We start from the raw sequence: 15318 nt of genomic DNA on the forward strand, positions 1-15318 counted from the left end.
ACTATCAGGGTATCTACACGGATCTATGCTGATCCGTTAACGTAGGCCCCTATTCCTGTGGGGTTATAATGATGCCAGTTATAAATCTGGATTACTATAAGGTTAATCATGCAAGGTTCAAAATGGGCCCAAACATCGGTGAGAAAAAATGGCAGCAACAGTGATGCACTCACTCCTTAAGGAATAAATAAATAATTGATTATGGTTGTGCAGAAATCGTAGACGCGCAACAAACAAACGATATCAGGTCTAGCCCTCTAAGGTGCTGCAAACAACCATACAAAGAATAACTGGACAGGAGGTATGGAAGGTACAGGGCCTAGGACCCCAGGCTGCTGCAAAACTCGAGCATACAACACACAAGAGAACTAGAGTCATCGAGCAGAATGCTGGCAGGAGGGCATAGCTGGCTGTCTGCAGAGCATAGAGCCAAACGTGCATGGTCCGTCAGTTCCAGGAATAAAGACAGCAAGTGAGAGGCAAGCACAACAATTATGGCCACTTCTCCTCCCTGCTGACTGCTGGCACTGGACCATGCATACCATAAGGATAGTTGGCAGTGCATACCATAAGGATCTCCCCAACCAAAGTGCGATGGCAAATCATTACCCTCCATGTGCTGATAGACATGCCACTCTCCAAATGTGGACTATTCCAGTGTGCTCTGCCCCTAGTGGTCACACCAATCATAGCCCTGATGGTTCGTCAAATCATGCACCAGGAACGGTCAAAGGCCTGTCTCACACATTGATGGACAGCTGGATGTGAAAATCTTCCACCACCCCCCCTCCCTCGTCCCTGTAGGTGAGGAGGTGAGAGGGAAACTTGCGTAATGCTCTTTACGCTCCGGCCTTGCTCAATTCACAGAACACCTAGCTATTTCCCAATTTGAACATCACTATCCAGTCGTGGCAGCAATGAATACACTTTATGTTAGCCACATGTGTGGGTTTTGGTATGTGTGTGTGTGTGTCTATTTGTGTTAAGCACACATTAAGCACACTGCTTCACCACACAATACAGGCACTCCAACCCACAATGCCTTGCACATTCGTTCACTTCCAAAGGATATAACCAGCTAGCCAACATACTATACCTACACAGCACAGAAAATTCGGAAACAAGGAAACCCGGAAGTATGTGAGCAAGGAAATGCTTGCATAATGGCTCAGGTAAATGCTCAGTATGGCTGGCAGGATGGCCTAGAGGTATGTCGAGCCTCAGTTTGAATCCCAACACAGCTACAATCTGTCATCCTGGTGTTTCACAGACAGGGAGATTCATCAATGTGTGTACCGTCCCTCAGATGGATGTTAAACTGGGCGTCCCGTCTGCTGGAATTAGTAGGTGGAAGTTAAAGATCCCACAGTGTCCTTTGTGAAGAGTTGGCGTGCTATCGTGGGCACCATGACCAATTTCAAAATTCCTGCCCTAACTCCTGCTGGGAGGGCAATGGCAAACCACCCAGTATAACCCTTCCCAAGAAACTGCTTTGGCAGCACCAACCATCTGTAAAGAGCATGGTACACTTGTGATCACGCCAGTTGTAATGTAGGAGCAGAATCCCAATGATGATGATGATGTGACTTTTCATGACACACTAAAATCCCAGCTTTGGCACGTGGCTGGAAATGAGCTGCGAATTTGACATAAAAATGGCTGAGTACCGGAACTGGAGTTTTGTGCTTGAGGGAGTGCGTGGACCACAAATGAAACATCACTTGAGGACATCACCACAAATGAAACATCACACACACACGTCTTCTTTCTTAGTTGTTGCAACGTTGTGGAGTCGAGCTTGGTTGCATTTAGTGATTTGCAGTGCCTTTTCTACTTCATCTTTTTGTGTGTTATTTTAGTATAAAATACAGGTCATAAATGGAAGGTGATTGCTGAGGTAGATGAGAAGGAGGAGCAGTTCTAGAAGGATGTCATAGGAACAGTACAGCATGGAAGGCAAGGCTTGGTGCGGTTCAAGAATGGTTCATGATGTAAAAAGGCACGCATGAAGGGAAAAACCATCTTGCGGGAGTTGTCAGTTTCTTGGGAGAACAACATGGAGGAGGTGCATGAGATTAAGAGGAGAAGGTACAGAACATTCAAGGCAGAATGTAGGGAGAAGGGTTGGCAAGTATATTGTCAGCCATTTAATGCGGGGTGTAGAGGACATGTTCTAACTCCTTTTATGGTTTTCTGCCTCAACTTGGAGTTTGTGTGAGGGTACATGGAAGATGACTGACAATGTGGCTCAGGTATTGGAGAAAGGCTCACTTTGGATTTGGAGGAGGTTTATTGAGGCCAGTCAACCAGTGTAGGTTGTGAGGTTGGTGGTTCCTTCCACTCCAACAGTTATTTCTGGTGTAGTGCATTATGAGTGCTAAGAAATTTATGTGTGGTGTGGTATTTGTTTAGATTGGCTGTTTTTTTAAGCGGTGTAGTTTGTGAGGTTGGTTGGTTGGTGTTTTCTCCAGCATCTATTTCTCGGAATGCGAGATGTTGTTTTGTTTGTTGTGGTTTGTGTTCTCGCTGACTGGGATGGTAGTATGCATTGCTGCAAATGGATGTGCGTATGCCTCTGCTGGCCCATCTTGCAGACCATGTGGAGGTTGAAGGGCCAAAACAGGATGACGCTAAGGATTTTGACTGAAGACAGTCCGCGAGGGAATGCATGGGTCCCAGGTGTTTTGAAACCAGATGTGTTGAACCAATATATGCCAAATAGTGCATCTTCCGTGGAATGTTCACCAGGAACCCTTGTGCCGAACCAGATTTTGCTGCAAGGATTCTCACCAAAATGGGGTGCCTACCACCCATCCACCCTAATTAGGCCTCCAATGCATCGTTTACAAGGATTTTTTTTTACAGTTGGGAAACAAGATATAACAAATAAAATAGCTACCTCCAGCATTGCCACTGCAGTCTGTGAAAGACACAAAAACACGCCAACCTTTTTTTTGTAAAGCAATATCAGCCCACCACTTGGGAAGGAAATCAATCCATGGACAATTGGACATGTTTCTGGCTCTCTGGGCTTAATCAGCATGGAGTGCACTCCCACCAAGAGTGGAGTTTGTAAGCAATTACATCGTCATCTAAAATGCCAAATATGTTTCACGGTCACCATGGAATGATGATCATAAAATGGTGACATATGAAACAGAAATGGTGATCATAGAAACAGAAGCATAGAATGGTGACCATGAACCCTTGTGCCCCACCAGCATTTGGGCAATGGGTCCAACCAATAATCGGTGTCTGCTACACATCCAACCTATTTAGGCACCTATTCCACAGTTTACGAGCACACACGCACACACACACAGGGAAGTGGATTCTTTGAGACCTGGTAGGTCTCCATTCCATCCCCTGAAACCTACCCACGTGTGGAGATAGCAGGCAACAACAACAATGTGCATGCACACACACACATAAACGAGCACACACCCATACACACACACTAGGTGGATACTTCGAGACCTGGGGAGGCTCCGTTCCACCTTTGGAAACCCACATATGGAGATGACAACACACAGACACACACACACACACACACACACACACACACACACACACACACACACACACACACACACACACACACACACGGTGGATACTTTGAGACCTGGGGAGGCTCCGCTCCACCTTCTGAAACCCACATATGGAGATGACAACACACAAGCACACACACACACACACACACACACACACACACACAGACACACACACACACACACACACACACACACACACACACACACACACACACACACACACACACACACACACACACACACACACACACACACACTGACATGTTGCAAAAGTTTTGCAACCCGTTCAGGGCGAGACTAATGAAATAAAAACTACTTTAAGAAAAAAAAAATCGAACACTAATGGTGCACAGAAATGCAGAACATTTTTGACTTATTTGTATGAGTATCAGTTTTTAAAAATAGAAATCGATTTCTTGTAATATAATAAGTAATAGCTAATTTTTTTATATATATATTTTTTTCCTTAGCGCTCTTGCACCCTGCTAAGCCCCGCCCTAAAAAAAAACCGAATTTCACTACTACCAGATCACATGACGTATGACGTCACCTCCAGAACAAAGTCCATGCCATCTCGATTCGCTATGCTTCGGCCCGTGATCCGTTCCGTGTAATTTGTACGTACTCTACTTTTGATTTGCGATCGTCGAGTTATTCCAAAGTTCATCGGTTAATAAACCCTGCAAGGTGCCTTGTTGCAGGTTGCAACAACACAGCAAAAGATGGAGTTTGTCTTCACCTTTTTCCTAAGGATGCAAATCTGCGGAAAATCTGGACGGGAAAGGTAAGATTGACGAGGTCAAACTGGCAAGGACCAAGTGATTCCAGCGTCATATGTAGCGCACACTTCAGCGATAGTGACTACGACAGTGGCCTGTACTCAGAATTCAACATCAGAAAGTTGAGACGGCTCAAGCCTGATGCCGTTCCGGTAATTAAATGCAGAATTAAGCCCGACCCAGAGAAAAAAAGAGGTGGAAGAACAGCAGCTGAGAAACGGAAAAGAAGAGCGTAAGTGTTGACTGGATACAATGTAGATATCATCATCAATCATGACCGTATAATTCGTTCACGCTCACGTACTACTCGTACTAACAAGCATTCTGAGTATTGCGCTGCAATACATGTCCCCTACCAAAGTTCAAAGTGTCATAACTTTGTCAAAAATGATCGAATATGCAAATTTATGCACGGTTGATGCTGGTTTTCAAACTTGATCTGAGGTATGCCGAGACACATGTGTGTCACGCCTCGCCTCGTTGATAAGCCCGCAAGGTCGCTCCATGGAGCGGCCTGCACGTATTGCACTGTGTGAATTATATAATTACCAACCCACGGTCTGAGGTAACCCGACAAAAAATTATCCCATTTGCACCAAATAAAGTTCATGAATGGTTGCACAGACCCCTACTTCTCACTAAAAGTGGAAACAGAATGTAAGAAGAACCACCTTTAGAGGCCATTTTTCCCCACAGAGCAGGGGTTAGCCTTTTTCGGGCACCTTGGTCCCCTTTTTGAAGCAATGTTTTATGGCCGGATGCCCTTCCTGCCGCCAACCCTGTTAGTCGTCATCTTGAGACACAAAGGGAATTACCAGTAAACTGGTACTCAATTTGCCGACGACAGAAGGATGACAGGCTGAGTCAACCCCCCTGGCGTTAATTCAGCGATCGACCGGGATTCGAACCCAGGATCCTAGGATCCCAAGCCGGCACCCTAACCGCTAAGCCAACACCAGGCTTACTCTGCATCTGGAAACAGAATGTAAATTGGAGTTAAAACAAGTGTTTGATTTGTATTAAGCAAATGTACGTGGAGCGTGCTTGTGAGCGAGCTGCGTTCTGGAGGTGACGTCACATGGATTACGTCATCGGCTTTGAGGTATGGGGCAGAATTTTGAGGGGCGTTCCCAAGTGGTTCGGTTTTCTTTCATTTTTAATGTTTCAGAGTGAATATAACAAAAAATCAATGCCATATTTGAATTCACCATAAAAAGACTCATTTAGATGACATCAAATGTATTTTGAGTGAGATTCCGTGGCTGTGAACCTTTAAAATCGTAAAGTGATCATGAGAGATTCAAAACAATTGGACAAACTTGGTAGAGCTGTGACGATGTTTGTGTGACAATGACGTGTGTGTCCAACATCCATTGAAAACATCATGGAATTTTTTTTCATCTCATGCGGATTCCTATTTTTTTTAACTCAACTGGACTATGTCCAGCTGAGTTTTTGTCGACACGCAGTGTCCGTCGTCCATCTGTCGTCTGTCTGTCTGTCTGTCTGTCTGTCGTCTGTAAACAATTCGACGTCTATGCTCTAAAAGTCACAAATATTGATTAAATTTGATGAAACTTGATATGCAGCATCTTTAAGACATAAACTAGTTTGGGATTGCATTTGGGCGTTGCACGCCAAAAAATGGGCGTGGCAGGGCGGCCATATTGAAAAATCAATTTTTGTCAATCTGGTACTTCCTAATGTAGCTCGAAGGTTGAAACTTGGTGTGTCGACAGTATGTAACAAACCTCAACACATATAATAAATTCAAGTCTGAAATCAGAGAAAAGTAATTGTAGTTTTACTTTTCATGCCTCACTTAAAACTCAATTTTTTCTAGTTTCCTGTTTAAACATGCGATACCTTCAACGTTACCGTACCTCTTTAGCACATATAAACTATATAGTTTGTGGTTCTATTATGCATATTCTAACCATATTGATATAGACCGGTTGAGTTCAGGTTCCCTGGAACCTCGAGTTTCATGATCTAGTCAGATGTTTTAATCAAAGCAAATTTTTATTTTCTAATTTGCTGCTTACATGTTGATTAATTGATATCAAGAAAAAACGAGTGCGCTTACAAAAACGAGTTAGTGGGAGAAGTCGTTTTTGTGACTTTTTTAAAGGAAATCACTTAAACGTTTATAAAACAGAAAATCCTTATCGATCGGACCTGAAAGACTTGAATAGGTGGGCACTCGTACTAAATATGATGTAGAGCACACCTGCAGTGGAAAGATATGGCTTTAAGAATGTCGTTTCAGCAGACAACTCAAATTTTATTTTTGGTAAACCACTCTTGCCCCGAGATGCTCAATTATTACAGCAGTCAATTTATTTATTTAATGCTGCCTTTGCTGCTCACCCCATTTAGACAATGCAAGATTGCAGCTCACCCAATGAATATTTGCATTTGTCCTTTGCTCAACCAATCGCATCATGGCAAAACCCGGCAGCGCAGGACTGGTCCAGCTTCAGTAAAAGTGGCATGTAGAGGTTGATGACTACTCACAACCCTGATGCGAGCGTACTTTGGTTATCTTAGTTCAGGTTTGGCAAACACATTTCCAGATTGCATTCCACACACATTATCTTGTTCTGTCATCTCCTTCTGCCTCCCCCCTTTCTAGAATCACGTCATCGAAGAAAAGATGTTGAATCAATTATCCTCGTGCAGGTTGGCATTCCTTTACACGTTTGTGATTTGCTCTTAAGCTGTGGTGACCCACATCTGATGTGAGCCTGTCCATACTCCCAACACGCAAAACACATTAAGGAGAGAAGCAGCCATGTGGTTCTGCTTGGCTGACTGTGGCAAACCTTCCGCCCAGCCGCTCTAATGCTTCTGACCTTCAGTGGGTGAAGGGCCCCTTGCCATTACCCTAGCGACTGACGCCAAACACTGATGCATATGGCGCTGGATCCACATCTCACAGTCTCACCTTCCCGCCGTTTCACTAATGGAGTCAAAATTAAGCTCTATGCACAGGCAAGAGCGGAGAGTGCTGGAGAAATGTAGGAGTATATCAAATGGAATGTTTCGGAGCAAGAGGGTTCCTGGCTCACTTGCTCACGACATCCCGTAAGCACAAGGCATTGATCAAAAAGATGACTCTAGGCATCGCAATGTGCTGGAGTTACCTTGCTCATGCTGTGGAGGAATGCATGCCGAGCTGGCTTGAGTTAGCGCAAGGGAATGGAATGGTGATGTTCAGGGAGGAATCTTTCAAAACCGTGTCTCTGTGGGACAGCACCAAAGATCCCAGAGACAATGGAGGCCTTAGCAGCTAATGGTGAGTTACAAAATTGAGATAATCATTTTGAAAATCCTCAAAAAACCTCAAACTTGACCTGTGTTCACTCAGGCGTGCTAATGTGTGTTCTTTCATGGAAAGAACAGAGCAGAGCCTAGCTGTGGTTTACCGGAATGTCTCCAGGAACGAAAGGCCATAATGACCTAGTGTTTGACACTATAATCTGTCTTAGTGAGACACCTCACCATCAGCAATTAGCCGTCAATGTTCCGATGTTCACTGTGGCCATCAGATGCCTATGGGTATGAATCTGCTTTGGCTGCTCTGCATTGCTCATCATTCGTCCATTGACCACAATCCGTCTACTGATAGTATCAGAGCCATTTGTTTCCTGCTTTGCGGAGGGGCACGGTGTATGGCCCTTGACACTTGGGGTTCAAGTTCCAGGCTCAATCTTCTCGGCTCTTCAATCAGAAGACCAAACCACCATGTGGTGAGGGCAGGCAGGTGCTGATAGGTTTTCCTGTTGGTCAAAGCAGCAATTTATGTACATATCTCACTTAATATCTTCATGTCTGAGTGAATATTTTCTGTCTGCCTTTTTGATGTGGGAAGTTTTCCTTTTGAAAGAAGTTCATTAAAAAAAAAGAAGAGGACCCATTTTTCCCCACTTCCTAACACAGGTAGACCAGAGGCCATATTATTCAGAAGGTCACTTGGAATTCATCTTAAGATCCTGAGCTGACTTCTACGTCCAACCAGGAGGATTTCTGCTGTTATTACCAGTGGCTCGGCAACGAGAGACTTTCTTTTCGGATCTTCTCCAAATTCATCTCAAATTTCTCCATCTTCTCCATCTCAAATTTGTCCCGGTGTGTACCCCGGTTTAGAATAGGTACACCGTATCCCTGCGCATCGTAATGAGGCGACCAAGGGTTGGCGTCAGGAAGGGCATCCGGCCATAAAAACATTGCCTCAAACAGGGAACCATGATTGTCATGGGGTCCGCAAGGCTAACCCCCGCTCTAGCGGGGAAAATGGCCTTAAAACGATCATTCATATTCATTCATTCATTCATTCATTCTGCAAATTCATCTCACAGGATCCATCGTCATTGCTTATTTTATTAATATTCTCTTGGAGAAACTTTTAATTAATGAGAATATATGTATTTGCCAAAAAAACATTTCAAGTTCAAAATAGGCGTACGGATGACCTTTTCAAATATTACTATTACCAAGTTGAGAGAAATCACAGTAGCCAATGATGATGTCACATGACCATGGATAAGTCCTTGTGCTGGATGTCATGTGATATGTCATCACTGATTGGTGGGTGTCAAAGGCCTGGACTGTTAAAGGTCAGGAAAATGGCTGTGTATAGTTTATTTTCGAAAAAAAAGGAATTTCATACTTAGCAAAATATTTTTATTTCCATTAACAATAACTTGCTGTTGTCTCTTTTTGTATCAGCTGTTCATTTGTGATGCCTAAATGGAACGGTGTGATTAATCGTGTGATGGACACAGATTTTCTCCAAAAAGAAAGGATTTTTCAGGCATGAAAATACAGCAATCCAAAATGCAGCCTCAGCCATTCGAAGTGAAAACATTTGCAACCTACCAAATCAATAACGGATATCTATACCTGTGTATAATCACAAAGCTCAATGGATGGGAAACCCGTCTACATATTACGTCTGGAAAAGCGATGGGAGTTTTGTCTCGCCCACCCTTCTAAGCTGGCAGGTAGACCAAGAGGTAGGCAGACTCGTCTCTGAGCCATCTGGCCTGGATTCAAATCTCGACCCAGCTATCAACTGTCGTCCTGGTGTTTTACAGCCTGGATAATTCATCAATGCTTGTGCCGTCCCTCGGATGGACGTTAAACTGGGCGTCCTGTCTCCCGGCATAAGATGGTGGATGTCAAGGATCCCATGGTGTCCTTCATAAAGAGTCAGCGAGCTTTCGTCGGCACCATGAACAAATTCCAAATTCCTGCCCTGACTTTGTGTCGGAGTGGCGACCCATCCGGGATTGGAAACCTAGCCACAGAAACTGCGACAGCAAAACCGACGCTCTGTATATAGTACTTGGTGACTTGGTGGTATATAGTACTTGGTGACTTGGTGGTATATAGTACTTGGTGACTTGGTGGTATATAGTACTTGGTGACTTGGTGGTATATAGTACTTGGTGACTTGGTGGTATATAGTACTTGGTGACTTGGTGGTATATAGTACTTGGTGACTTGATGGTATATAGTACTTGGTGACTTGGTGGTATATAGTACTTGGTGATTTGGTGGTATATAGTACTTGGTGACTTGGTGGTATATAGTACTTGGTGACTTGATGGTATATAGTACTTGGTGACTTGGTGGTATATAGTACTTGGTGACTTGGTGGTATATAGTACTTGGTGACTTGATGGTATATAGTACTTGGTGACTTGGTGGTATATAGTACTTGGTGACTTGGTGGTATATAGTACTTGGTGACTTGATGGTATATAGTACTTGGTGACTTGGTGGTATATAGTACTTGGTGACTTGGTGGTATATAGTACTTGGTGATTTGGTGGTATATAGTACTTGGTGACTTGGTGGTATATAGTACTTGGTGACTTGGTGGTATATAGTACTTTGTGACTTGGTGGTATATAGTACTTGGTGACTTGGTGGTATATAGTACTTGGTGACTTGGTAGTATATAGTACTTGGTGACTTGGTGGTATATAGTACTTGGTGACTTGGTGGTATATACTATATAGTACTTGGTGACTTGGTGGTATATCGTACTTGGTGACTTGGTGGTATATAGTACTTGGTGACTTGGTGGTATATAGTACTTGGTGATTTGGTGGTATATAGTACTTGGTGGTATATAGTACTTGGTGACTTGGTGGTATATAGTACTTGGTGACTTGATGGTATATAGTACTTGGTGACTTGGTGGTATATAGTACTTGGTGACTTGATGGTATATAGTACTTTGTGACTTGGTGGTATATAGTACTTGGTGACTTGGTGGTATATAGTACTTGGTGACTTGATGGTATATAGTACTTTGTGACTTGGTGGTATATAGTACTTGGTGATTTGGTGGTATATAGTACTTGGTGGTATATAGTACTTGGTGACTTGGTGGTATATAGTACTTGGTGACTTGATGGTATATAGTACTTGGTGACTTGGTGGTATATAGTACTTGGTGACTTGATGGTATATAGTACTTTATGACTTGATGGTATATAGTACTTTGTGACTTGGTGGTATATAGTACTTGGTGACTTGGTGGTATATAGTACTTGGTGACTTGATGGTATATAGTACTTTGTGACTTGGTGGTATATAGTACTTGGTGACTTGGTGGTATATAGTACTTGGTGACTTGGTGGTATATAGTACTTGGTGACTTGGTGGTATATAGTACTTGGTGACTTGATGGTATATAGTACTTTGTGACTTGGTGGTATATAGTACTTGGTGACTTGGTGGTATATCGTACTTGGTGACTTGGTGGTATATAGTACTTGGTGACTTGGTGGTATATAGTACTTGGTGACTTGGTGGTATATAGTACTTGGTGACTTGGTGGTATATAGTACTTGGTGACTTGGTGGTATATAGTACTTGGTGACATGGTGGTATATAGTACTTGGTGGTATATAGGACTTGGTGACTTGGTGGTATATAGTACTTGGTGACTTGGTGGTATATAGTACTTGGTGACTTGGTGGTATATAGTACTTGGTGACTTGGTGGTATATAGTACTTGGTGACTTGGTGGTATATAGTACTTGGTGACTTGGTGGTATATAGTACTTGGTGACTTGGTGGTATATAGTACTTGGTGACTTGGTGGTATATCGTACTTGGTGACTTGGTGGTATATAGTACTTGGTGACTTGGTGGTATATAGTACTTGGTGATTTGGTGGTATATAGTACTTGGTGACTTGGTGATATATAGTACTTGGTGACTTGGTGGTATATAGTACTTGGTGACTTGGTGGTATATAGTACTTGGTGACTTGGTGGTGTATAGTACTTGGTGACTTGGTGGTATATCGTACTTGGTGACTTGGTGGTATATAGGACTTGGTGACTTGGTGGTATATAGTACTTGGTGACTTGGTGGTATATAGTACTTGGTGACTTGGTGGTATATAGTACTTGGTCACTTGGTGGTATATAGTACTTGGTGACTTGGTGGTATATAGTACTTGGTGACTTGGTGGTATATAGTACTTGGTGACTTGGTGGTATATAGTACTTGGTGACTTGGTGGTATATAGTACTTGGTGACTTGGTGGTATATAGTACTTGGTGACTTGGTGGTATATAGTACTTGGTGACTTGGTGGTATATAGTACTTGGTGACTTGGTGGTATATAGTACTTGGTGACTTGGTGGTATATAGTACTTGGTGACTTGGTGGTATATTGTACTTGGTGACTTGGTGGTATATAGTACTTGGTGACTTGGTGGTATATAGTACTTGGTGACTTGGTGGTATATAGTACTTGGTGACTTGGTGGTATATAGTACTTGGTGACTTGGTGGTATATTGTACTTGGTGACTTGGTGGTATATAGTACTTGGTGACTTGGTGGTATATAGTACTTGGTGACTTGGTGGTATATAGTACTTGGTGACTTGGTGGTATATAGTACTTGGTGACTTGGTGGTATATAGTACTTGGTGACTTGGTGGTATATAGTACTTGGTGACTTGGTGGTATATAGTACTTGGTGACTTGGTGGTACAGTACTTCGTGACCCTTGTAAGCTCCAGCTATGGATACCACTTCCCTCCCTTCCTCTTACTCCTGTTTCTCCCACCAACATATTTTCCTTTTTCTCCCTTCATATCCCTACACTTATCTACCCTCATCAAATCCTTAAGTGTCTCCAACACTTACAAATAATAAACTTACCATGCCCATCTCCATTTTGCCTATGTGGCCTCATCTTAAAATAGGCAAAAAGCTTGTGTTCCTGCAAACAGTGTCTCAGAAAGGAACACATATTTCAACACTAAAGAGACGATTCATGTGATTTAGGGAAATTCTGTCACTTAATTAAAAAAATTAGAATCACCTACCATGCACCCAGGTGAGTTAAAATAAATAACTGCTTTTCCACAGATTAAAGTTTTGACCGCACTCACCTAAACCATGAACTTATGCAACTGCTCTATAAAATATGGCGTCTTGCACCAGTCAACTAATCGGAGAGACCTGTCATTATATTTGATCACATAACTTCATGCCATTTAATGACAGCCATTCCATGCACCTCAAGGGTTTAAAAAAGGTCTCTCACCTTGAAATAGGTGAAACAGTGATGTTGGCAAAAGTTTTGCAAGCTTTTGCCTCATTACAGGTTGAGCGGTATTATTCACTTGTGATTCTTCATTATCTTACTGAATGCATGATATTCTGCCTTGGATGGATTTAAGTCAATCATGAATCAAGTGAGCTTCCATCATTGCACATGAAGAATTCAATTCTCTGATCAAAAACTTTGAATGTTGTTGGCACTTATTGACTCCTATGTTTTTCTGTTCTTTTATTGTACGGTAAGGATTTCATCCAGCAAAACAGTGCTGTCTTAAGGTCCAATAATCCGGCACTCTTTGAATGAATGAATGAATGAATGATCGTTTTAAGGCCATTTTTCCCCACGAGAGTGGGGGTTAGCCTTGCGGGTCTCATGAGCTCATGGTTCCCTGTTTGCGGCAATGTTTTTATGGCCGGATGCCCTTCCTGGCGTCAACCCTGTGTCGTCTCTTACGATGCGCAGGGATACGGTGTACCTATTCTCAACCGGGGTACACACCGGGATCATTCATCCCAGCAAGCTGGTACTCAATTTGCCGACCTCGGAAGGATGACAGGCTGAGTCAACCCCCCTGGTGTTAATTTAGCGATCGACCGGGATTCGAACCCAGGATCCTTGGATCCCAAGCCGGCACCCTAACCGCTAAGCCAACACCAGGCTTCCAATCCGGCACTCTTTGCAGAAGAGAATTAAATAATGAAAAAGCCACAACTTATCAGAAACATGGTGAAAGGTTGGTAATTAGATTAAATGATGTCTATAGCCATACAAGCTTCAAAATACACATTTAATGACATTAAATATTCTTGAAACACAAGATCAGCATATATATGTTTCTTTGCCCAAGTGCTCACCTGATGGAGGCCAATGCTGATTTCGTGCCTCTGGCCGGATGTATGCATGCCCAGCTTCTCCAGGCTGTTAGCGTAGTAGTCACATGCGTTGCACTTGAGTTGCACAGGAGAGCCAAGTGCAGCACACTTGAGGCGCCACTGATTGGCCTGGCCGCCTTCACGGATATGTGCTACGAGCTGATACTTTGCAACGTGTTTGTCGGTCTTGCAGTGGAGCTGGAAGTTGGCTCGTAGCGGAGTGGCATACTGGCATAGGCGGCAGGTATGCGCACCATCCGCCGATACTGCCTTCCACTCGTCCTCCGGAAGTCGACGCTCAGCTGAGGCGTGCAATGCGAGGGCTTCCACGCTGTCTGTGCTGAAGGCGTTACATACGCTACACTGGAATAGACATGGCTCAGACTCTTCTGGTACTGATGTGGGACCCACAGTGCTTTCGTCCGTGCTATGTCGCGTTGCATTTATCCGCACATCAGCGGCCATTTCGGCTCCACCTAGCAGTACGACACACACAAGCACCCCCATCATCATGAGCCTGAACATGTCAAAGTATGCGATAAAAATGGTGAAGTGTTTGAGATGATTTGATAATGCACTGGAATTAAGTTGTTATATTCAGTACAAAACAACAAATGTTATTATATTTTTGATGAATATCCGACAAGCTGGTCATACAGGTAGTACAACTATCCTATAAAAAATATACCTTTGTTTTGAACTCAAAGGGTGGCCCACCTTTCCTGCCAGGAAGATCTTTCCCAACCTTACTTACTTTTCTGACCCATAGGAATGCAAAGACAGTGTAATGATTTTTACACCTGTCCTGTCAAAGAGAAAAATCTAAATTAAGTAAAAGTTGTTTCTCTAAAATAAATCCTAAAAGTACCTCTTTCAAAAGAAATTATCACAAATGCTTCTACAAAATTCAACAATCTTCTTGATCCAACAATTACTAGCCCTTATTTTTACTTACAAAAACAATGTTTCAAGGCTAAAAAAAATTTAATCCATTGGTTATGAGTCAAGATTTTGCCAATAATGTACAAGCTTTTTTCAAGTGTTCCTCCTCCAAACCACATTCCTCAAACTTTTCTTTTTTTTCTATTTAGTAGAGCCAGTGATTTTCCCTGATCATTCAAAATGGACGGAATTCATGGAATCGGTGACTTGGAATGGAAAACTGAATCTGACATTTAAAAGAATGGAATGTAGTAAATTACAGAAAGAAGTCAAGAATATGCAAAAGTGATATTACGTCGAAACATAAATAAAATATTCACTATTTTGTTTCATTTTGTTTGTGTGATTCTCCGCAGACTTAATTCCCACAGCGCAATTATGGGAAAAAAAATTACACCGCAATCTATACGAGAGTGCGAGCACAGCCAATGCTGTGCTCACGTCAATCGCAGCTTCTTTGGACGAGCTTCACTGTGAATCTCCATCTCGATTGCTGGAACCAAATACTGAATGCATTCCATCTAACAATCTCTGGAGAGCCCGGTCAAAGTGAAATCCGATTTGAAAGTCAC

The 15318-nt window shown here is 42.8% G+C and overlaps 1 protein-coding gene across 2 annotated transcripts in view; it reads right to left on the bottom strand.

The window, feature by feature from the left end:
- LOC137435414 (zinc finger homeobox protein 3-like) overlaps nucleotides 1-15318 on the bottom strand; it is a 427890-nt gene that overhangs the window by 376407 nt on the left and 36165 nt on the right. For both annotated transcript variants that reach the window (XM_068129189.2, XM_068129190.2), the window contains exon 3: nucleotides 13787-14280. In XM_068129189.2, coding sequence (XP_067985290.2) covers nucleotides 13787-14280 — 494 coding nt within the window. The remainder of the gene's footprint in view (nucleotides 1-13786; nucleotides 14281-15318) is intronic.

Source organism: Myxine glutinosa, chromosome 9 (genome assembly GCF_964187855.1).
Source record: "Myxine glutinosa chromosome 9, kmMyxGlut1.1, whole genome shotgun sequence".
NCBI classification, from domain to species: domain Eukaryota; kingdom Metazoa; phylum Chordata; class Myxini; order Myxiniformes; family Myxinidae; genus Myxine; species Myxine glutinosa.